Source organism: Erinaceus europaeus, chromosome 2 (genome assembly GCF_950295315.1).
Source record: "Erinaceus europaeus chromosome 2, mEriEur2.1, whole genome shotgun sequence".
In the NCBI taxonomy this organism is placed as follows: domain Eukaryota; kingdom Metazoa; phylum Chordata; class Mammalia; order Eulipotyphla; family Erinaceidae; genus Erinaceus; species Erinaceus europaeus.
In genome coordinates, this window is record NC_080163.1 from 162,479,415 (window position 1) to 162,504,851 (window position 25,437).

Sequence of the window (25,437 nt, forward strand, 5' to 3'; positions counted from 1 at the left end):
GTGCAAAGTGCAAGGACCGGCATATGGATCCCGGTTCAAGACCCCAGCTCCCCACCTGCAGGGGAGTCGCTTCACAGGCGGTGAAGCAGGTCTGCAGGTGTCTATCTTTCTCTCCTCCTCTCTGTCTTCCCCTCCTCTCTCCATTTCTCTCTGTCCTATCCAACAACAACGACAACAATAATAACTGCAACAGTGAAACAAGAAGAGCAACAAAGGGAATAAATAAGTGAAAAAAAAACTATTAAAATTTAAAATCACCAAAAAAAAATAGCTACCCTGCCCTGCAGAAGCTGTTGAGAGTGAACTTGCTTGTGCATCACATCTGCCTTCTACTTCAGAGAGATGCAATTCAGTAAAACACTTTGTTTCTTATAATTGAAAGCAGCTTAATTCACAGTGGAAGTTCCAGTCCTTTTGACCTCTTTTTTCCAGGCCAGTGGAAGTCACTGGGGCTTGAGCCTGAGGAGGAGGGATTTGCTCAGGCCATAAGTGGTGACAGGTCGTGCTGGAGCTAGAAGAGTAAGGACAATGAATTCCCCTCTCTGATTTATCCTCCCACAAGTTCCCAGAGGCCCCGGACTTCCCACCAAAGGCTCTGGCCTTTATGACCCTCCTTTCCAAACCCCACCATGTACCCAGGGAGCCTTGTTTGGTTCCACACCCTGGAAGCCTGTGGGGGGGGGGGGGCCTGCCCTCCCCCAGCGACATCCCCCACCCCCACCCCAGGCTCATTCTGAGAAGAATGCAATTTTCTGCCTGCCTACCAGTCTGGCTCCTGGATCAGTCTAAAGTTTCAGCCACCAAAAAAGGCCACAAGCAAGAGAAGGCTTCCCCCAACTGGCCTCAGAGAGTTGCAGGCAATACCAACAAGTCCCTCTCAACTTTGCCAGACCCTCAAGGGGTCATCAGGCTCCACAGCACCCCTACTGTATGCAGGAATGGTGCCGGGAGGGAAGGGGAACCAGCCAGAAAGGCCCCTTTGCTAGGGTTGCATGTGTCCCTCCCCCCACTCCCCACCACCAGCTGCTACAAGGTCCTGGGCCCACTCACACTGACTGCTGTCCAACAGGAAATAACTTTGTGTCACAAGCCTTGAACCTCCCCCCACAGCTTCCCACACTCCCTTTCAGGTGTCCTTTTATACTGGACACCCAGTTCCAGCCACATTGTTTCTCCATATTACGGACAAAGAAACCAAGGCAAAGAAGTCCTTTGCCCTTCTGAGCCCAGACTTGAACCCAGAACATCACACTCCATTCCTCCACTGAATGACAAGAAACCCCAACCATTAAGTCAGCCTCCAGTCAGATTTTCAGAACACTAAATTACAGAAGGGCTGGGCTCTTGACAGCCCCGGACATCAGAAAATAGATGTGTGACTAGGAGCAAGGGGTACAGGGGCTGTGGATGGGATATCATTCCCAGAAGAGGGAACAGCAAATGGACAGGAAACCATGGTGGAGCCCCACTTTCCAGCCTGCAGACCACTCTTACTTCAGCCCTTGCAGAAGAGGAGCAGGGCATACTATTCCCTGTAACCCAGGTCTATCCCTGTAGTGTACTCAGAGTCAGGATGAGGGCTGGGGTCTTCAATGCCTGATAAAAAGACTTCTCTTAAGAGTGCCTCTGGCCCTCTGTCTGCACCTTGAAGGGCCAAGACTAATTTCTCAACTCCCTAGAACCCTTCCCCATCCACTTCCCACCTGTGCCCTCCCCTTGCAGGTAACAACAAACTGGACTTCCAGGGGCTGTAAGAAAACTTCTATCATTTTCCTTTTTTCCTTGCACTGTATATGCCAGGATTCTTTTTAAAAAGAAAGAAAGAAAGAAAGAAAGAAAGAAAGAAAGAAAGAAAGAAAGAAAGAAAAGAAAAGAAAAGAAAAGAAAAAAGGTGTGGGGTGGAGTGGAGATGGTGTGCTTAGTAGAACATACACATTAACTATGAGGGCTGGGGGAGGTTAAAGAGAAACCATAATGGTTATGAAAAAAGACTTTCATGCCTCAGGCACCTAAAATTCAATCCAAATTCAATCCCCAGCACCACCATAGACTAGCGCTAAGCAGTGTTCTAGTAAGAGAAGGTAGATAGGTAGGTAGGTAGGTAGGTAGGTAGGTAGGCAGGCAGGCAGGTAAATGAAAGGAAAGAGGAGAAGAGAGGAGAGGGGAGGGGAAGAGAGAGGAGAGGAGAAGAGAGGAGAAGAGGAAAGGAGAGCTAGTTTAAGCTCCAGAGTCTCATCTGTTGGGGGGAAGCTTCATGCACAGTGAAACAATGCTACAGGTGTCTTTCTCTTCCCTCTCCTCCCTCTCTACCTTCTTTGTCTCTAATAGTAAAAATTAAAAAAAAAAAAAAAAAAGGAAGAAAGGAAGGGAGGAAGAAAAGAAAGAGAATGAGAACCTAAGGCTGAGTTCCAAGGCATCTCTGCACCATCCCTGATTCATATGAAGAGCCATGGCCTTTTGGCATTTTTTAGACCTGCCAAGCATTGAAATAGATGGGCCCTACCTCCCCCAGGACTCTGACTAGCCAGTGCCCCCCACCCTACCACACACACACACATACACACACACGCAAACCTAGAATGCAACTCTGAAGAGCAAATCTACAGAAACCTAACCTCTAATATGAATAGCTTTCCAAGAAAAAGAGTACTTTTTCCTTCTCTTTCAAAATTGTGACTTGCAAAAGCAGCTAGAAAAAAAAAAAAAAAAAAGCTTTAGGTTAGAGGCCCCAGTCCCCACCTGCAGGGGGAAAGCTTTGCAAGTGGTGAAGTAGGGCTGCAGGTGTCTTTCTCTCGATGTCTCCCCCTTCCTCTTGACTTCTGACTGTCTCTACCCAATAAATAAATAAAAAAGCTTTTTTATTCAGTTGAAAGACTAGCCATGCATTCTGCGTTCTGGGGTCTTGTTCAGTACCCCTGAGCTTGGTAATTGTATCCAGCCCCTTCAGGCTGTCCCCTGGATGCTTGTTACAGGAGCAGAGGGTAGAGGTCCCCAACCCTGCTGCCATCTTCCTCAGGTTCTGGCCTCAGATTGCTATGAATGGCCTAGGGGTTGACCCTTCCCTTTGTTAGATGTCCTAGCCCCAGTGTATAAACTATACTTGAGTTTCCACCCTGTTACAGGACCACCCTGCTCTGAGACCCAGGCAGCCAGAGTCCTGTGAGGCCTGGGAAAGGCAGTTCTTTCAGCATCAGCTCCAAATCCATTCTGCCAGGAAGTTCCCCCGGAATGACTTTCCAACTCACACATATCAGTTCATCCAGCAGCCACTGGGGTGAGTGGATGTGGGGTAGAAGGTGTGCGTGTCAAACCTTTCATGACCTGCCAGCCCACCCTCCTAAGGTTAAGATCTCATGGGCGCTTCCATTTTGCAGAAGGTGGAACCCAAGGGATGTGTCAGTCAGTCTGCCCCACTGCTTGCCTCTCGTCCAGGCAGGAGTGGAGGAACAGGTCTGCCAGAGATATGAAGATAGCTCACATTCACTGAGTACCATGCATGCACCAGTACTGTGGGGACACGGTGGGGACACTGTCCACATTTGAGGACTCTCAGATCATTGGTAGAGCACCCCCTATTATGCTATAGGCATTCTCCCTTTCCAGTGTCTAAAACCAAGCCCAGACCTGGGCAGCCATCTGAGACCAGAGCTACTTGGGTCCAGTCTAAGTGGCAGAGCTGCTCTAATTCTGAGCAAGCTTGTTGCAATGTTGCTGGATCGAAGGAGGTGAAATTCTAAGGGGGACAGCTGGGACTCTCAGGGAGCTGCAGCTGACAGTTCAAGCCCTAAAGTTGGTCACAAGGATCTCAGGAGGCACCTGTGGACTCATAGAGGAGGTTTATTGAGGGGAGTACTCAGAAGGGGAGTGGCCCTGGGAGGGAGGGAAGATCTGGAATGTAATTAAGCAAGGCAGATCGAGGCCTCAGTGGTGGGCTTCACCTGACATCAAAAGGAGAAGTGTAGCATGAACTCAATTGGAGGCCTAGGGACAACTGTGCACAGTGGACAAAGAGGGCTTCCCCTCTGCAATCTGCAGTCTGTACTTAAGACTGGGTGTCTGGCTCTGGCCACCAATATCCCCTTGCATCCAGCCCCCATAATCCTGAGCTGCTTGTTTCTTCTCATGCCCAGGTCAGTCCACTGAGCACAACATTCCGGGGAAATGTTCCAAAGACAGACTAGTGGTTCTCATCATGTCCCTCCTGCACTACCCTGAATTGTCACATCCCTCATGTAGTCCTTCTGCTGGTCTCTGTCTCTTGATGTGCTTATAAAGCAACCAGGAGCAGTGAGGTCACATATGTACAAGTCCGCAACACCACACAAGAAAAAGGAAAAAAAAAAGGGGGGGTCAGGCAGTGGTGCACCCAGCTAAGCACACATAGTTCTAAGTGCAAGGACCCAGTGCAAGGATCCAGGTTCAAGCCCCCAGCTCCCTACCTTCAGAGGGGATGTTCCAGGGGTGGCAAAGCAGGTCTGCAGGTATCCATCTTCTTCTCTATCTTCCCTTCCCCACTCAATAGAAATGTCCTATCCAATAAAAATGGCCGCCAGGAGCAGTGGCTTCCTGGTGTGGGCACCAAGCACCAGGTGAAAAATAAAGAAGACTAGAAAGTCAGTTATAGTGCAAGAAGCCTATTGTCCTCAAGTGACTTTTGAAAGGTGTGGGGTCAAAGTGACTCCAGGCATTGCTCCCCAGAACTCCCTCTTCTATTTCTGGAGTGGCCGTGGGTTTGAGGAGGAGGCTGCAACCTGCTGTGGAGTTAGTACCCTGTGGAAGGGGCCCTTCCACCATGTTGTCACACCCAGCCTCTTGGTGGAGAGGGTATGAGATTTAGCAGGACCAGCAACTCTCGTGATCATTGCCCACTGCTGCCCCTTCTTGGCCAGAAATTGAGTGTGTCAGTTTGACATGGTGACCCAAAGAGACTCAGCCCTCGGTGGTGCTGACTGAGATGCCAACAGCAGGAAAGATAGGTCCTGGAACATGATGGCAGAGGAGAACCTAGTGGGGGGTGAATGGAAATGTGGAAATCTGAGAAATGCTACACATGTACAAACTACTGTATTTTACTGATGACTGTAAACCATTAATCCCCCAATAGAGAAATTGAGAGAGGGAGAGGGAGGAGGGGGGAGAGCAGGAAAGACAAAGCGACTCTGAGAAGTGCTGAGTGTTCAATCTAGTGGAACTCAGCACATGCAGCTCCTACCTCTAACTTCTCATAGCCTTCCAGAGGTGTTACCTTTGGCATCTGAGGTGGGAGAGAACTCCGGATTTAACCAATGGCAAAGCTATCTACTGCATATGAGATTGTTTAGGAATACAGTTGAGTCCACTCAACTGGCGCGTGTCCCCAGGAAATGGAGGATGCTTTTTTTTATCAGGGTGACCTGGTATCTCTATTTTCCAAGGACTGGCCAGAGTGGGTTCAAGTCTCAGTTCAGTTCTGTCCCTGTGCAGTTGCACAGATGCGCCTTGGAGAAGTTCCTCCCCTCCCTAGACAAATGTCAGTATCTCAGATGGACAAGTAAGGGATGCTAAAAGTGTTAACAGCTCCAGCCTGCTGATGCTTGTATTTCCTCCTTCTCCAGAGCAGAGGTGGCCTTGGGCAGGAGAAACAGGCTTAGGCTTCCTGTGACCACAGGTCAGAAATTTCCTACAAATGTAGCAAACCCCATGGTGATGCACCTAGTTAAATGTACATGTGCAAGGACCGGGGTTCAAGCCCCTGCTTCCCACCTGCAGGATGGACACTTCATGAGTAGTAAAGCAGGTCTGGTCCATCCTGTCACACAGAAGAAGGGAAAAAGGGGGGTTAAGTTGCCACTGGGAGTAGTGGATTCATTGTGCAGGCATTGAGTCCAGCCATAATCTTGGTGGCAATAAAAATAACTATTAAGGAATGATCTCACTCTCAGGCAGAACTTGAAAAACATTATAAGACTGAGTTGTTACTCAAAGAATGCTGAATTACAGAGTGGTTTCCCAAAATAACAAACATTTTTGTGACAATAAAATTCAGACATATGTTTTCATGTACCATAGAAGCATATTTTTAAAAAGGACTGTGTCATTGAATTTTATTTATAAGAAAATAAAATATATACTTATTTTTAAAAAAAGAAGAAGAACTTGAAAAACAAGATCAGAAGAGAAAACACAAATAGAACCTGAACTGCAATTAGCGTATTGCGCCAAAGTAAAAGACTCTGGGGTGGGTGGGGGGGGAGAGTACAGGTCCAAAAAGGATGACAGAGGACCTAGTGGGGGTTGTAATGTTATGTGGAAAACTGAGAAATGTATGCATGTACAAACTATTGTATTTACTGTTGAATGTAAAACATTAATTCCCCAATAGAGAAATTAAAAAAAAATAAATAAAAGTACATACCCAGCTGCCCATGTGGGTGCACCATTATTCCTAGGTGCTTAGTTAAGAGAATGAAATCCGATGCCCATTAAAAAACAAAACAAAACAAAACAAAAACCTCATTAGCTGTACAGGACTGGGGTCATAGCATGATGGTTATGCAAAAAGACTCTCATGCTTGAGAACCTGAGGTCCCAGGTTTAATTCCATGCACCACCATAAACCATCGCTGAGCAGTGCACTGGTAAATAAATAAATAAATCTTACTGATGAATATTTATAGCAATCTTATTCCAAATATCTCAAACCAGAAGCAGCCCACTTCCCAACAGGTGAAAACAATTGTGGAACCAAGCTGTGATGGAACAGTAATCAGGAGGTATTCAATTTCAGCTGATGCAACAGAATGGACGAACCTCCCAGGCAGGAAGATGAGTTGAAAAGCCAGACACAGGGAGTACCCCATGAGTCCATTTGTATGAAGTTCTAAGACAGGCAGAACCTCTTTAGGAAAATAGCAAATAGAAAGTGGTGGAAAGGAAAGGGGCCGAAAGGAACTTTCTATCTATAGAGATGCGTATGTCTTATGCTGAGTGGTGCTTGTATATGTATATAATTCTCAAGGATCTGGAAGACAGATCATTAAGTAGAACATGTCCCAGCACCACATGGGAGTGTTACGGCACCAGGGGGAGCTCTAGTGCTGTGATGTCTCTCCCCCTTAACCTTTATTTCTCTGAGTTTTTGAAAAATGGGAAAGTCAGCCTGGGAATAATTTAATTGCTCATGCTTGAGACTCTGGTACACACACAGACAAAAAAGAAGAAGGAGGAGGAGGAGGAGAGAAGAAGGGGAAGGGGAAAGAGAAGGAGGAGAAGAAGGAAGAAGAAGAGGAAGAAGAAGAAGAAGAAGAAGAAGAAGAAGAAGAAGAAGAAGAAGAAGAAGAAGGAGAAGGAGAAGGAGAAGGAGAAGGAGAAGGAGAAGAAGAAGAAGAAGAAGAAGGAGAAGAAGAAGAAGAAGAAGAAGAAGAAGAAGAAGAAAAAGAAGAAGAAGAAGGAAAAGAAGAAAAAGAAACAGGAAGGAAGGAAGGAAGGAAGGAAGGAAGAAAGAAAGAAAGAAAGAAAGAAAGAAAGAAAGAAAGAAAGAAAGAAAGCATTGAATGAACAGTTAAGATCTGAGCATTTTTATCACACCAAAGTAAAAGACTCTGGGGTGGGTGGGTGGAGAGAATACAGGTCCAAGAAGGATGACAGAGGACCTAGTGGGGGTTGTTTTGTTATATGGGAAACTGGGGAATGTTATGCATGTACAAACTATTGTATTTACTGTTGAATGTAAAACATGAATCCCCCAATAAAGAAATTTAAAAAAAGATCTGGGCATTTTATTGCATATAAATAATGCCTTATTTTATAAGCATATATTTAAAAGAAAAGAAGCCACCATGTCTTGTTCCAAGGCAAGGCCTGCCATAAGCTCTAAGGAGCATTTTTCTCCTATTGGGAGCTAGCAGGTTTCCAGGCCTTTTTCACATTACCACAGACAGTCCTTGAGGAGACTGCAAAGGTGGAAGACTGCCAGGAGGGAGGATATGAGAGTTATAAGAGGCTCATCAGCTACAGTCCTGGAGAGATGTCCATTTGTTCTGTGAGCATTTAGTAAACATCTACTCCGTGCCAGACACTGTGGCAGGTGTGGCATAAACCAAAGGGCACAGACTGCCCTCATGGAGCTCCCTGGGGGAGAGAGACAGGGAGCAACTCCTCACCCCAATAAGCACTCACCCTGAAGGAGAGGAGGACAAAGACTAGACGTTCTGAAGACAGGGTTCTGGATGGCTTCTCAGGGACCATGAGTTGAGAACTGAGTTCTGAATGCCATATGATATCTCAAGAAAATCTAGCTATCAAAATTTTTAAAAACTATATGTCATATATCAAAAGGACATAAAAAGGCACATTCATAGAGACATATGCACCCCTATGTTCATAACTGCATTATTCACTTTAGCTAAGGAGTGGACACAGCCTAAATGCCTGTTGACTGATGACTGGCTTAAGAAATTATAGGGTATAAAAAAATGATAGAGTATTATTTGGGACAGAATGGATGGACCTGGGGGTGTGATTATGCTTAGTGAAGTAAGTAAAGGGTAAGTGACAACTACCAGATGGTCTTGCCTATTTGTAAAACATTGAGAATTGAAACACATGAACTTGCCAACAAATGAGTAGCCACATTGTCTCTAAGACTTTGTGAGAAATATGTAAGTCACTGGGGACACGGTTGGAGGTATGTGTGTGTGTAACACAGAACTTTGTGTGGTGTCAAACAATATTCTTCTAATTTTATAAAGTTGTAAACTATTATTAAGTCATTAATAGAAAATTCCACAGATCTGCAGTCCAGGAGGTGGCACAGTGGATAAAGCATTGAACTCTAAAGTATGAGGTCTTGAGTTCAATCCCTGGCAGCACATGTACCAGAGTGATGTCTGGTTCTTCCTCTCTCTTCCTATATTCCTTCCTTTATTTATATGAATAAATATATACTTAAATTTTTTTTTAATTTCCACAGAGCTAAGGGGCCCAACAGGAAAAAAATTAAAAAATAAAACTTAACTCAAAAAAGTTATGACAAATCATTTTTTCATTTCTTTATTGGGGGATTAATGTTTTATAGTTGACAGTAAATACAGTAGTTTGTACATACATAACATTTCCCAGTTTTCCACATAACAATACAACCCCAACTAGGTCCTCTGCCATCCTGTTCCAGGACCTGAACTCTCCCCCACACCCACACACCCCAGAATCTTTTACTTTGGTGCAATGCACCAACTCCAGTTCAGGTTCTACTTGTGTTTTCTCTTCTGATCTTCTTTTTCAACTTCTGCCTGTGAGTGAGATCATTCCATATTCATCCTTCTATTTCTGACTTATTTCACTTAAAATGATCCAGTCATTTTTTAAATCCCATCTTAAATGCTTTAATCCCAACTGAAATTTCAGTGAGGAGGAGGAGATGATTCTCATAGATAAATCACCAGAGCAAGGACATTACCCGAGGTCCTAAGAGAGAACCTTGGAACCATGTGGGAGCACTATGGACAGCATGGTGTGGGTGGGGAGGACCGTTGCACAGATGGCATGGTGCTGTACTCTCTTATCTATCTGAAACAAAAATAATTTTTGAAAGTTGGCCCAGGAGCCATGTACAAGTACCCCCCCAAAAAAAAAAAAACTTCCAGCACAATTCTTGATTTAAAAAACTATTTATTCTTGATAAAAATGTATCCTAAAATTTATGTGGAAAAGTAGAGGAACCAAAATATTTAAAAGACCATTTTTGCAAAATAACAACACAATTGAATAAACTGATTCCCAGATTTTGTAGACATCTATGGAACTGAGGCAGAGGGTTACTGGCAAAAATAACTGACTCTTCCATCTATGGATTAGATAGATACATGACCTGATTGTGAGAACTATGGTGGTTATTGTTGGGAGGCTGGGGGCACAGAACTTTGGTTGTGGGTGAGATGTGGAACTATACACTATAATCTTAGTCTTGTAAGGATCCTGGTTCAAGCTCCCATCTCCCCACATGCGGGGGGGCGGGTGGTCACTTCACGGGTGTCTATCTTTCTCTCCCCCTCTCTATCTTCCCCTCCTCTCTCAATTTCTCTCTGTCCTATCCAACAACAATGACAGCAATAACAACAACAATAATAACAACAGTGATAAACAACAAGGGGAACAGAAAGGAAAAAATAGCCTCCAGGAACAGTGGATTTGTAGTGCAGGCACCAAGTCCCAGGAATAACCCTGGAGTCAGAAAAAAAGTCTATCCTGTAACAGATCCACATAAACATGATCAACTGATTGTTTGCAAATACACAAAGACAATGAAAAGAGGATAGTCATTTTCATTAACCTGACTGAGAGAGTCTCAGATACCTCCCCCCATATATACATCATGTCCTTTGTTATCTAATATTCAGATGCTCATGTAATCCTCTCTGTTCTGGTGTGAGTAGGATGTGTGACTTGCTTTTAAGCAACATAAAATGGCAAAAACAATGGCTGTTACTCCCATGATTATGTTACATTGTGTTAGACTATCCAGCTAGTCACCTGCTCCTAAGACTTACCTTGCTGGCTTAGAGGAGGAAGCAGTTGTATTTGAACACCAGATGACAAGGAACTGCCTCTGGGAGCTAAAGACGGACATCAAGAAGCCAGGACTTATGCTACAGCTGCTGAAAAGTGGATTACACTGGCAAAGTGATGAAACTGTGAAGTGGATTCTTTCCAGCTAAACCTCCAGATGAGAACACAGCCCAGCCAATACCCTTAATGCAGCCCAGTGATGCCTGGGGAGCATCTAGCTAAGGGGCAGTAACTCCCAACCCACAGAAATCATGTGATCATAAATATGTGTTGTCTGAGCCTCTAAATGTTTGTTCCTTTATGATTCAGTGCAGAAGACACATCAATAACACCCATAAGCCAAAACTAATAACCTTCATCCATATTGCATGTTGTAAACAAATGTTAGCTCAAAATGAACCAATTTCAAGTGTAAAACCATGAAGTTTATAGAAAGAGAGAGAGAGAGAGAGAGAAACACCAAACATGGGACATTTTTGACCAGTGATGGCTGAGACAGGTGAGGCTTCTGCCACCCCAGGTCTCTGGCACTCTCTAATTTCCCAGACAAGCAGTATCCTCCCCACAATAACCACCACCTCCCTCATCCTTACCAATCCCCTTGTCTGCAGCCTCAGCTATCCCCTGCATTTCAGGGTGGGCTGCCAGGTTTGACTCTCTCTCCACCTCTTCCCCTTTGCTACCTCCACCTGTGCTGTGGGGCAAGGCAGAGGCGATGATGGAGAGTGTGATTGGGCTCTCAAGGGTAAATAAGGATGCCCTCAGGTGGCATGGGGTCAGTAGCACCCTTTGTTCCAGAATTTGGTGACATGACTGTTCTCTTCCTGCTTCCAACTGCCTGGTCTCCTTGCACTCACTAAGCTGCTCCAAACCCAGTTGTCTTTTAACTAACACCATCCCAGCAGGTGACAGTCCTTTACCCCTGGCCCCTTCAAGTGACCTGCCCACCTGTGATGTTCCATCCTGGCTTGGTGCCCACTCAGGTCTGGTAAGTTGCCACCCAGTGTGGAAACTTGCCAGCCAATTGCCTCCTCTAGGAACACTGGATGATACCGCACAGAGGCAGGACCACTTCAGAAAGGAGATTCCTGAGCCTCAGATAAATGTAGCCCCCAGCCTCCAAGTCCTCTGGCTGAATCCACATGTATCACACAATAGAGCTGTGTCAATTTTCTTACCATGGTCATGTCTATCTCTGTGTTAGTTTGAATAATAGCTCATTCCTCATCTAGGATGTAAGCTTCCCTAGGGGCCCAGATCCTGTTTACTTTGGAGATGGAGTCTTTCAGATACTGAGTTGCTATTAAGCCTAAAGTTAAGAACATTTGATTTCAGTGTTCCCCACCACCATTCTCTCTCAATTTCTATCTCTATCCTGTCTGGCAAAGGACCTTCTCCATCTTGTTCCTGAAGAGGAGATGTGGAAGCCCAAGAAGCGGTGCTTGGTGCAGAGCCTCAGTTCTTCATGAAGGTCAAGTGTCCAGGGTGCAGTAACATCACCATTGCACTTAGTCATGCACAAAGGGTAATTTTGTGCATTGGCTGCTCCACTGTCCTCTGCCAGCCTACAAGAAGAAGAGCAAGACTTACAAAGGGATGCTCCTTCAGACAGAAACAGAACTAAAAGCACCCTGAACCAAGATGAATGGGAAGCCGTATCAACAAACACATTTTGGATAAAATAAATAAATTAAATGTTAAAACAAAAAGTTGTTCATTTACTTAATGAGGAAGAGAGAATCAGAGTATCACACCAGTCATAGGATTCCAGGGATCAGACTTGGGACTACATGAATGCAAGTCCTGTGTGCCACCCACTGAGCCATCTCCTCCACTGCTAAAATAAAATTATTTATGAAGGAGAGAGAGGGCATTCTAAATCTTTCATGTCTGTCTAGACATTCCAAAATCCCTGCTCCCCGCATCCCTACCCACCCACACACACACACAGCCCACTGGAAGGCAGTAATCCTATTGTGTTCCAAGACCAAGGGAGCACAGGTCCTCAGCTGCTCTGCCCACAGATGCAAAAACAGGCTGTTCCAGGATTGTGTAAGGGATTGATCCAGGGATGAGTAAGGCAACATAAAACTCAGCCCCTTTCACCCTGGGCACACACCCTCCACATGACTCTGGCTTCATATGATCCCTTTGTACCTTCCTCCACAAATGCTACTGGGGTGGGGGGGGGGGGTGACTGCTGACATTTGCTTGTGTCCCAATTCATCTCCATCCTGCTCCTTTACTGTTGAGTCTTCCCAACTCCTGAGTGCTGAGTGACTCATAAAAGGCCTGTGAATTTGCTCCACCAGGAGATTTCTTGGTTAGGATTGGCTGTGGTGACTCGGGGGTCTGCTGTCTGTTTCCTTGGGGACTCTTCTAGAGTCCAGGTGGCTGCCTGTATCCCGCTCCATGACACCTGTTTTTCCTCACTGGTTTCCCAGCCTTCTTAGATGGTGCTATGGAGGGGACTGAAGCATGGTAACTTGTACACTCTACTAGGTGCACCATGGCTGGCCTCAGACCCAACTCTTGTGCCAAGCCTCTTGCTGTTTCCTACCCCCAATGTCCACAGCCCATCCCCTACCCCCTCAGCTAATGCCACCCTGCTAGCAGACCTCAGGGCAAAGCCTCTGTGAGGATCTAGGTCTGAAAAACAAGCTAGTCATTTCCTCCCTTGGGCTTCAGGTACATCACAGGCATGACCGCACACTGAGGATGGGGGAGGAGTGGGGGTGGGGATGCCCCAGGACAGTCTGCAGTATTGATATCAGTGAGGACCAGCTTCCTGCTCCATGTTCAAGTCTATCACCCTGGTACTGCATTGCCTTTAGCAAACAGTTTCCCCAAAATTGGAGGGGAGAGGAGGCCTCACAGCTCTCTGAGGCTCCTCCCGGTCCACTAGATAAGAGATTCAGTGTGCAACTAGTACGATGTTGCAGGAACACTTGAGCAATGAGGGGGCCACTCCCAGTCTGCAGGGCATAGTGTCACCACCTGCTCCTCATGCAGACAGCCACCACCCAGGGATAGCCCACCCAACTGCCTGCCAGCCAGAGTTGCGACACTGATAACTGCCTCTTCTTATCTCCCACATGTGCTTCTAAAACAAAACCCAGCATGCTCTTCCTGCCACTGGGTCACCCCTGCAAATCACCTGCCCATATGTCACACAGGTGCCAGACTGAAGCTCCTTTCTTGGAAAACACGAGGCTCCTGCAAACCTGAATCTGGGCATGGGTTCAGACATTCCAGGGCTCTTAGCTGATGGGAGTCTGTTCCACAGATAGCTTCTCAAAAGATAGATGAATTTGGGAGGCCACCTGGTTATTTCTTTGCCCTGTGGGGTGACTGTGTGAAGAGCCAGAGTCAGATTCCCAGGCTCAGGGCAGAGTTGGTCTTTAGCATGGTACATCCTGAGCTGGAATTCTGCTCTGGGCTCCCAGTCAAACCTCACCAATAGGCCCTGACTTTGCTTCAGATTTCTGAGTGGCTTCAGATTTATTCCTTTCAGTTGAAAGAGAGAGAGAGACCCAAGTGTCATTGCCATAACATCTAGTTCATCATGGTAGTTTTCCAAAAAGAAATGGGGGGTGGGGAGGGGTGGGGTTTATGCACCTGGTTGAGCACACATGTTAACAATGCACAAGGACTTGGGTTGAGTCCCTGGTCCCCACCTTCAGGGGAAAGCTTTGCAAATGGTAAAGCAGTGCTGCAGGTCTCTCTTTTTTTTCTCTTTTGTTGCCCTTCTCTCTCTCTTTTTTTCCTCTTTTGTTGCCCTTGTTGTTTATCACTGTTATTATTATTGTCATTGCTGTCATTGTTGTTGGATAGGACAAAGAAATCAAGAGAGAAAGGGAAGACAGAGAGGAGGAGAGAAAGACAGACACCTGCAGACCTGCTTCACCACTTGTGAAGTTACCACCCCCTGCAGGTGGGGAGACAAGGGCTCGAACCAGTATCCTCACACCAGTCCTTGCACACCATGTGTGCTTCACCCACTGTGCCACCGCTAGCCCCCAGGTTTCTCTCTACTCTATATTCCCTTTCCTTCTTGATTTCTGGCTGTCTCTATTCAAGAAATAAAGGTAATTAAACAAAAAAAAATTTTAAGAAAGAACTGAGGGACCTAGTGGATCAGGCAACACAAATTTTATTAAAAGAATAAGACATGATTCATGTACAACCACTTGAGGGTCATTAGAGAAAAATGGCAGCTGACTGGTTTCTTTCTGGCTTTCTATATCCCAACCTGGCCATCTGTTTAAATAACCTAGCCCCTGTCTAGTGGTCCTATACTCAAGGTGTGTCCTTTCTTCTAAGACATTGCCTTCTTTTTCCCTTCCTAAAGCCCCACTACCCTTTCTCCCTCTGTGCTGGCAGGTGAGAAAACCTAGGAATTTTTGTGATTCTCTAATCTCCATGTGGTTGTTAGTGTAGGCCTTGCCCTACTCTAATTTTGTCTCTAACATCTTTTTTTTTTGCCTTCAGGGTTATTGCACTACAAATCCATTGCTCCTGGAGGCTATTTTTCCCCTTTTTTGTTGCTTATCATTGTTATTAGTATTGCTGTTATTGCTGTAGCTGTTGTTGGATAGGAGAGAGATGGAGACAGGAGGGGAAGACAGAGAAGGGGAGAGAAAGATAGACACCTGCAGACCTGCTTCATAGCTTGTGAAGTGACCGTCCTGCAGGTGGGGAGCTGGGGGCTCAAATTGGGATCCTTACGTCGGTCCTTGTGTTTTACTCCATGTGCACTTACTTAACTGATGGTGCTACTGCCTGACCCTGTCTCTAACATCTTGACTGCCCATCTGTCTTTGCCATACTTTCTCTAAAGGATTTACTGCCTTTCTCTCTCTGACCATCCCCTCTACAGTTGATCGAAGGTCCTACTATCCCTTTAGTGCTACTACACAACACCACAGGGACTGCTCGCTGGGCGGGGAGGGGGGACTGAAGTGCTTGGTGTTCTCACGTCAATGCTGGTGGACTGAGACTCTGTCTTTGCAACCAACAACAGCTCCTCACTTGTCAAGCGCCTACCAGGAGTCTGATGATCCACAAGGTGGTTCCCCCTCTCACTGCAGATCAAAGGCTTGGGGTGGAGGCTAAGTAACAGTCAGAATTCCAGCCTAATTGATCTGACCCCAAAGTCCATACACACTCTCTTCTTTAGGATTTATTAGCAAGAGGAGGTGGGAAAGAAAACATCACTCTGGTATATAAGATGTTGGAGAATAAACTCGGCACCCCATTCTTGTAAGTCCAAGACCTAATCTACAGAGCCATTCCTAAGCTGCTCCACTGGGCCACTCCTGAGCATGCACTCTCTCTACTGCACATCCTTTCCTAACTGCCAGCTCCTACCACCACCCTACACCCTTGGAGCTGGAGCCAAGTCACACCTTGCACCTATTTCATCGAGGGAGGGTTATTCAAGACAGGGAGTTTTTTTTTTTTTTTTTTATTTTGTTCTGTTTGGTAGGAGTGTTTTGAGATTCCAGGTGTCTCTTTTAAAGAAAACAGCACACACATGGGGCAGGAAAGGCATCCGAGAAGAGCTGTCAGCCAGAACTTTCCCACAGGCACAGCCTGGCTGAGGTTTTCCAGGTAACCTTTCCACTTCATACACTGGATTCCCCTGAATGCTGCCCCAGCCACCTTCCTCTGGAAGAGCCAGTGGTGGGGACATAGATCCTTTGGATCCCTGCATTGAGCATCTCAGCTCCTGACTTCTATTCCGCAGATCTAGAAACTCTTTCCTTGTTAGGACAGAGTAGTGCCTTCTAAACTGCTTACATGTTGAACCAGAAATCGGAAGCCACTTCCTCAGCTTTCTAGTACCCACACCTCAGAACCTCCCACATTGCTGCACAAACCCATGCAGATGCCTCTCTGGAACCCCAAAGCAGGAAGTGAAAAGAGTACATTGGGAAGCTTAAATCTGACCAGTGGAAAGGGACAAGCAGGTGGCACCAGGAAGCATCACCACCACCACCCACACTCGCTATTCTCCATCCTTGGGCTGCACTCACTACCTTCCAACCATCTAAGGCTCCCTCCTAACTTTCCTGATTAACTGTTCCTGTTTCCTGGTAGACTGTTCCTCCAAATTAGCCCAGGCAAGCTGACCCCCTGACCTCAGCTGAGATTTTTCTGACACTGTTCCACTTAATAGTGGAACAGAGCCTGGTACTAAGAATGTCTCTATTTTATTTTATTTTATTTTCAGAGCCTGGCACTAAGAAAGTCTTTAGTCCATCTCTTTTCAAATTAATTGATCAATTTCTTATTTTTATTTTATATCAGAGCACTATCAGTGCTGGCTTATGGTGGTGCTATGGATAAAACCTAGGACCTTTGGTGCCTCAGGTATGAAAGTTGTTTTTTTTTTAATTTTTTTTGAAAGTTGATTTGTATAACCATTATGCTATGTCTCCAGCCCCTCAATGCATCTTTCTGATGAGAATGGGCACAAAGAACAGGGCTTTCCTTTATGATCATTATGATCAAATAACTCTCTCTAAAACCTAAGAACTTGCATCTCCATAATGGTGTTTCCTGTGCTTAGCACAAGGCAGTGGACAGATATCTAGACAGATATTTAGTGATGGGGGGGTCAATGATAAGAGGTGAGCTGAGTCCCTCCTCCAGAAAAGAGGTTAAAGCCGTGGTATGCCACTCATGTGCTGGGAGGGAGAAGCATTCTTCTTGAAGGAGGAGCTCAGCAAATCAATCTTGCATCCTCCTCAGTCTTGCACCTGAAGATCAAGTTCCTGGAGGATTATACAAGGCAAGGAGGGTTTTTGTTGTTGTTGTTTCTGTCCTGTTTGGGGTGAGTGTTTTGTGATGTAAGGAAAGGAAACCATTTGTCCTCAGTCTGCAACTCTAGTCAGAGGCAGACAGGGAGACAATGGGCAGACCCAGATGGAAGGAGAGCTTGTTGGGACCACAAACCAGCCAGCAGCTCCTGACTCATGTGCAGCTTCTGGGCGGAGAGCAGACACAGTCCCTGGATCTTCGCATTAGCAAGGATGTTTGGGTCCTGAACAGTGGACTATAAGCCAAGTGATGGAGGCCTGAGGAAGCCTAACGATGGGACTGATATCAGGAGCACATTGCCCCATGGGTGGTCAGAGCTCAGTGGGAAGAACGAGTACAAGCCCTCTCAGAGCTAGTGTAGACATCCACCTCCTGGGCACTGTCCTGGGCAGGGAACTGCCAGGTACTGACCCTTACCAGTGTGGAATCCCATCTCTGTTGTGGGCATTATTCAGAAGGCAAGAGGTGATGAGAACCCCAGACAACTGTGCAGATGGGAAAACAGGCCCAGTGGGCTTCAGACAATGACCAAGGTGCTACAAGCAGCCAAGTGATCTCAACTGGGGCCACATGGCCCAACACCCAGGGCCCCCAGTAAATTGTATTTGGCAAGTTGCTTTATTCAATGAGATCCTTAGTCAATTTATATATTTATTTACTTCTTTTCTTTTTTTTTTCTTTTCTGATTTTTTTCTATTGGGGAATTAATGTTTTACATTCAACAGTAAGTACAATAGTTTGTACATGCATAACATTCCCCAGTTTCCCATATAACAATACAACCCCCACTAGGTCCTCTAAATCCTTCTTGGACCTGTATTCTCCCCACCCACCCACACCAGAGTCTTACTTTGGTGCGATACGCCAATTCCATTTCAGGTTCTACTTGTGTTTTCTTTTCTGATCTTGTTTTTCAACTTCGGCCTGAGAGTGAGATCATCCCATATTCATCCTTCTGTTTTTGACTTATTTCATTCAACATGATTTTTTCAAGGTCCATCCAAGATCAGCTGAAAACGGTGAAGTCACCATTTTTAATAGCTGAGTAGTATTCCATTGTGTATATATACCACAACTTGCTCAGCTACTCATCTATTGTTGGACACCTGGGTTGCTTCCAGGTTTTGGCTATTACAAATTGTGCTGCCAAGAACATATGTGTACACAAATCTTTTTGGATGGATATGTTGGGTTCCTTAGGACATATCCCCAGGAGAGGAATTGCAGGATCATAGGGTAGGTCCATTTCTAGCCTTCTGAGAGTTCTCCAGACTGTTCTCCACAGAGGCTGGACCAATTGACATTCCCACCAGCAGTGCAGGAGGGTTCCTTTGACCCCACACCCTCTCCAGCATTTGCTGCTCTTATCTTTTCTGATGTATGCCATTCTCACAGGAGTGAAGTGGTATCTCATTGTGGTCTTTATTTGCATTTCTCTGACAATAAGAGACTTGGAGCATTTTTTCATGTGTTTCTTGGCCTTTTGAATCTCTTCTATAGTGAATATTCTGTCCATGTCCTCCCCCCATTTTTGGACAGGGTTATTTGTTGTCTTGTTGTTGAGTTTGGCAAGCTCTTTATATATGTTGGTTATTAAACTCTTATCTGATGTATGGCATGTAAAGATCTTCTCCCATTATGTGAGGGGTCTCTTGGTTTGGGTAGTGTTTTCTTTTGCTGTGAAGAACCTTTTTAATTTGATGTAGTCCCATAGGTTTATACTTGCCTTAGTCTTAATCACTTTAGTGATTTCTCACCTTCTGGTTGCTTTAGGGTTCCTTTGTTGTTCTTCTTCTAGGTATTTAAGATGTGCAGTCAGGCTGTTTATTTGTGCTTTTTCTTGTTTCATAATGTGTGCTTGTATAGCTATGAACTTCCCTCTTAGGACTGCTTTAGCTGTGTCCCAAATATTTTGATAGCTTGTGTCTTCATTTTCATTGAACTCTAGAAACATTTTGATTTCTTCCTTCATTTCCTCTTTGACCCAGAAGTTGTTAAGAAGTGTACTGTTGAGCTTCCACATTTTGGGACTATTACTAATCTTTTGTTGATTGATAAGTGTTAGTTTCATTCCACTGTGGTCTGAGAAGATGCTTGGGATGATTTCAATGCTCTTGAATTGGCTGATGCTATCTTTGTGGCCTAACATATGTTCTATCCTTGACAGTGACCCATGTGGATTTGAGTGAAATGTGTATTCCAATTTCTTGGGATGAATGATTCTGAAAATGTCCAGTAGTTCTAGTTTATCTATCTCTTCATTTAGCTCCCTTATGTATCTATTGATTTTCTGCCTGGATTATCTGTCAAGTTGAAAGAGTGGGGTGTTGTGTCCTTGTCTTGAATTCAGAAGGCTAAAGCCCATCTGAGTTAAAGACTGAGAGGTTTTAAGCCCCTGTATCTTTTCTTCTGGCACTAGGAACAATGTTACTTGCTTGCTGTGCTTAAAGTGAAATTGCCAAAACCGCACAGCTCAACACCTGTGCCTCCCAGAGCTCTGATTTGACTTTGCTGTTCTTCAACTCATACCCCAATCCCTTTCTGCTCCAACTGCATGCCAGCACCCACCTGAGGCTGCAGAACTTTCAACTGTAGATTATGACTTCAGTTGGACCTCTTGTTGTATTTATTTGTTATTTTGGGAGGAAAGGTGATTTGGACCCAGTAATTCCATGGCCACGCCTCCTAGAAGTTCCTAAAATATTTCCAAAAGATATTCCCTTCCAGGAGGTGGAGTCAAGATGGCGACTGGAAAGCAGCAGCACCCGTGGGCTCTGACATCAACTGCTAGAAAGCCTTGAAATCCTGGCCTTCAGCGGGACAAGCAAGGAGGCATCCTAAAGGTAGACCAGGGAGGTGATTATAATTCAATTTGGGTTAAAAATTAGAGCAAAAAGAAAGGAAATTTCTTGATTATTTCTCTCAGCCCCCCTTTCCCCATAACCAGACCCCAGGGGTAGGGAGCTGCTGCTAGCAGGATTCCCGTGGAGCTCCTTTCTTTACCAATATTCCTGGCCCCCCGGGGTGCCATTAAACCCTGCTTCCAAATTTCTAGGCTATTTTTGTTGTTCCTCTGAGCAAGGGACTTAGACCCGTTCAAGTGACAATTAGCTAATCAAGCAAGCCTCACCCCAGCCTAAGACAGCTTGAAAGTTTTTTTTTCTTTTTTCCTGTTTGTTTTGTATTGTGTTTTCTTTCTCAGTCAGTTGTCTAGACTCAATGTACATAGGCTAACAGGGAGCTGGCCAAGCTGTAGAACCACTGCTTGGACTTTTTACTCTGGTCTATTTTACAAATACTATTATATATACACACATATCCCTTCCCCCCCCTCAGGTGACCAAAATTAACTTTTAGTATACTTTCCATTGCTAGACAACAAGAATTATCACCCACTGTGAGAGAAACTTGTCTCACTTTTCATACCTCCTCTATACACTATCACCTTTCTCCCACCTCCAAGCCAATTAAAAAATATATATATATACAACTCTCCTTTCACTGTTTTTTTTTCCTGTTTCCTTTTCTTTTTTCTTTTCTCTCTTTTTTTTCCCTTTCTCCTCCCTCTGCCTTCAGAATTCACTGATACTTATTTGTGAACTATTTCAGGGAAGAAGTCTGACTCAGAGCGGACCCTCTTTGTGTGTGTCTCTGCTCTATTTCCCCTTCCCCTATTACTACCCCTAGAATCTACAATGGACAGTAGATTTGCATAATTGTCTATTCCTGCTATCCCTTTTTTCCTTTCTCTTTCTTTTTCATTTAGATTTTGTTGCTATTTTTTCTTGCACTGGAGACATTGTGGGACTAACTGGTATTTAAACTGCTTCATTCATTGCTTTAGTTACTATTGTAATTTCTGAGGGTGGTGATTGCATTTGTCATAAAGGTATTTAGTATAGTGTGGTTTGTACATAAAACAAAGCAACTGAGGAACAACAAAACATAAAAATAAAAAACACATTAAAAATGGGTAGATCAAGAGCAAATAAAACTGCTAATACAATGAACTACAAATCAGCCAGAAGTAACCATAGATAAGAAAAGCATGCAAAGCGCAGGTGGCGCAAAGCACAAGGATCCCGGTTCGAACCCCGGCTCCCCACCTGCAGGGGAGTCGCTTCACAGGCGGTGAAGCAGGTCTGCAGGTGTCTGTCTTTCTCTCCTCCTCTCTGTCTTCCCCTCCTCTCTCCATTTCTCTCTGTCCTATCCAACAATGACAACAACAATAATAACTACAACAATAAAACAACAAGGGCAACAAAAGGGAATAAATAAATAAAATAAATATTAAAAAAAAAGAGTTCACAAACTCTTTAAATAAAAAAAATAAAAATAAAAAAAAGAAAAGCATGCAAGCAATAATAAATTTATTAATCACAGAAATGAAAACAACTTTGAAGGAAAGGAATAGCAGTATTAGGGAAACAACAGATGAGACCCTCAAGGAAAATACTAACTACCTTGAGGCAATTAGTGAACTGAAAGCTGAAATAGCTGTAATGAAGATAGTCCCTTCCAGTTTGTATGAAGCCAACATTACTCTGATACCAAAAGCAGACAGGGATACAACAAAAAAGAAAAAAGAAAACTACAGACCAATATCTCTGATGAACATAAATACAAAAATATTGAGCAAAATTCTAGCCAACCAGATATAGCAGTACATTAATCATGGCCAAGTGGGATTTATCCCAGAAATACAAGGTTGTTTTACTATATGATGCAACACGATCCACTACATCAATCAAATCAAGGCCAAAAACCATGTGGTTATATCAACAGATGCAGAGAAAGCCTTTGACAAAATCTAACATCCCTTTATGAGCAAAATGATGCAAAAAAAATGGGGATAGATGGAAAATTACTTAAGGTAGTGGAGTCTATATATATAGCAAGCCTACAGCCAATATCATACTCAGTGATGAAAAACTGGAAGCATTCCCCCTCACATCAGGTATTGTTGCAGTATACTGTCCGACAATTGTAAGTTGGACACAGCAAACAGCTGACATCAGCCTGGTTACAGAGCATACAACAATCTGTGAAAACACACAGGGACTGTAGGTGGATCAAATGAACTTAAGTACAGAAAGCCAGAAGTCTGGCCCTTTTGGCCCCTGCTTCTCCTGCTCAGACGATCTCGGCTGAGGGTGCTCAAGGTGCTTGCCATGGCTGCCTCTCTTGGACCTGAACACAAGTGACTCAGCTATCTGGTAAACCTTAGACTCCTCTACAGCCATATGAGTAACCTACACCTCTGCTGATAAATGTTTATTTCGTGGGGCTGAACTTTTGGATCATGGGATAGTGAGACTTATGAGGAACCAAACATACCTATCCAAAAATATTTGTTCATAGCATGTTCATAGCACCCATGTTCATAGCAGCACAATTTGTAATAGCCAAAACCTTCAAGCAACCCAGGTGTCCAGCAACAGATGAGTGGCTGAGTAAGTTGCGGTATACAAACAAAATGGAATACTACTCAGCTATTAAAAATGGTGAATTAACCTTCTTCACTTCATCTTGGATGGAGCTTGAAGGAATCATGTTGTGAGATAAATCAGAAACAGAAATATGAATATGTGATGATCTCTCTCATAGACAGAAGTTGAAAAACAAGATCAGAAGGGAAAATACTAAGCAGAACATGGACTGGAGTTGGTGTATTTGCACCAAAGTAAAAGGCTCTGGAGTGGAGGGGAGGGTTCAGGTCCTGGAACATGATGGCAGAGGAGGACCTAGTGGGGGTCGTATTGTTATGCAGAAAACTGGGAAATGTTACACATGTACAAACTATTGTATTTTACTGTCAACTGTAAATCATTAACCCCCAATAAAGAAATTTTAAAAAGAAAATAAAGAGATACTTGTGAGATTGAAAGCTTTGCTAACTGACCCAAGTCCTCACTAGTAGTGAAAGGTTAAACCAGAAACTGAATAGGTTTGTTTGGAAGAAGGAGAAGGAGGAAAGGGAGGAGGAGGAGCCTCAGGTAAATTAAAGTAGAGTTGGAATCAGTGGGAGGAGATATACACAGTCTCACACTCTTCTTTTTTTTAATTTTTCTGATTTATTTATTCATTTTTGCCTCCATGGTTGTTGCTGGGACTCAGTGCCTGCACTATAAATCCACTGCTCCTGGAGGCCATATTTCCCATTTTGTTGCCCTTGTTGTTACCCTTGTTGTCATTATTATTGTTGCCATTGCTGCTGTTGTTGTTGGATAGGACAGAGAGAAATCAAAAGAGGAGGGGAAACAGAGAAGGGGAGAGAAAGATAAACATATGCAGACCTGCTTCACCACCTGTGATCCCCCTGCAGGTGGGGAGCCCAGGGCTCAAACAGGGATCCTTAAGCCAGGTCCTTGCACCACTGCACTACCACCCCACCTTGTTTCACACTCTTCTATGTTCACTCTTTTATCAAACATTCATCAAAGTGCTGGCATCCCAGAGCATATGACAAGCACATGTCTAAATCATTTTCTTCTGAGTTGGAAAGGTAGCCTGTAAGTGGTCAGTACTACAGATTCACTAGGATCAATTAATTGAAAGTCTGGGGTGGGGGGGAGAGTTCAGGTCCTGGAACATGATGGTGAAGGAGGACCTAGTAGGGATTGAATTGTTATGCGGAAAACTGGGAAATGTTATGCATGTACAAACTATTGTATTTTACTGTCGACTGTAAACATTTAACACCCAATAAGGAAATTAAAAAATGAATAAATAAATAAAATAAAAGTCTGGGATTGCAGATTTTTCATAATCAGCCACAGTACAAATAAATTCCACAAGAAAACAAATTTTTTTTGAATTTTTTATTTAAGAAAGGATTAATGAACAAAAACATAAAGTAGGAGGGGTACAACTCCACACAATTCCCACCACCCAATCTCCATAACCCACCCCCTCCCATGATAGCTTTCCCATTCTCTAGCCCTCTGGGAGCATGGACCCAGGGTCGTTGAGGGTTGCAGAAGGTGGAAGGTCTGGCTTCTGTAATTGCTTTCCCGCTGAACATGGGCATTGACTGGTCGATCCATACTCCCAGTCTGCCTCTCTCTTTCCCTCGTAGGGTGGGTCTCTGGGGAAGCTGAGCTCCAGGACACATTGGTGGGGTCTTCAGTCCAGGGAAGCCTGGCCGGCATCCTGATGGCATCTGAAACCTGGTGGCTGAAAAGAGAGTTAACATACAAAGCCAAACAAATTGTTGAGTAATCATGGACCCAAAGCTTGGAATAGTGCAGAGGAAGTGTTAGGGGGGTACTCACTGCAAACTCTAGTGTACTTCTGCTTTCAGGTATATATTTTGCAGTAGTTTATGGATACGTGTGAACATATGTTCTCTCTCACAGAAACTGGTGTATATCTAGGTTTTGGGACTTTGTTAGAAAGTGAACCACCAGATTCGACTTCCGGAGGCGGAGCTACGAGCAGCAGATCGCTTTCTCTCATCTCCTCTCCCGGATCAACTAGGAATACCAAAGGAGACCACCCGGACTGAAACAAGACAGGCCTAGAATGACCACAGAAACCCAGTAAATCACCCGTGAGTACAAACACGCGTGGCTGGTGACAGAGAGGAGAGAGGGGCCTAAGGAGAGATTAAGTGACTGCTAACAGTTCAACAGTTTGTCAGTGGAGACACCACTTCCAGTCTGCTCCACCAACAAGGGGACAGCTGAAGGGAAGAAAGGACTCCCCAGAGACTCACCAAGTGCAACTCTGAGTCTCCATTGCTACCACCCTCAGAATCTGGAGCAGCAACAGGGAGGGACACCAGGGGACAGAGATCTAACAGGGAAACTCAGGAGAAGACCTATACCTCGGTGGCATAGCTGAGGGGCTGTGAAAGTCTCCTTGCATAACCACTGGATTATCTCTGCCACACCCTGCTTTATCTCTTGGTCAGGAGTCAGTGATTAAGCTAAGAAGCCTATTGATAGTTTAAAAGCCCTCAGGCTCCCATAGCCTACAGGGAAAAAAAAAAAGGCTTTTACACCACTGAACTCCAACTCAGGGATTGAAAAAACTGTTAACTTATATAAAATGGTTAAAACAACA

The 25,437-nt window shown here is 44.6% G+C and overlaps 1 protein-coding gene across 1 annotated transcript; it reads left to right on the forward strand.

The window, feature by feature from the left end:
- The first annotated feature begins 815 nt into the window (after nt 1-815).
- On the forward strand, nt 816-12,206 carry LOC107523103 (small ribosomal subunit protein eS27-like). The gene is made up of 2 exons (XM_060185601.1): nt 816-3,274; nt 11,934-12,206. The coding sequence occupies exon 2, from the start codon at nt 12,011-12,013 to the stop codon at nt 12,167-12,169; it is 159 nt and encodes a 52-aa protein (XP_060041584.1). The 5' UTR covers nt 816-3,274; nt 11,934-12,010; the 3' UTR covers nt 12,170-12,206.
- Nucleotides 12,207-25,437: the final 13,231 nt, after the last annotated feature.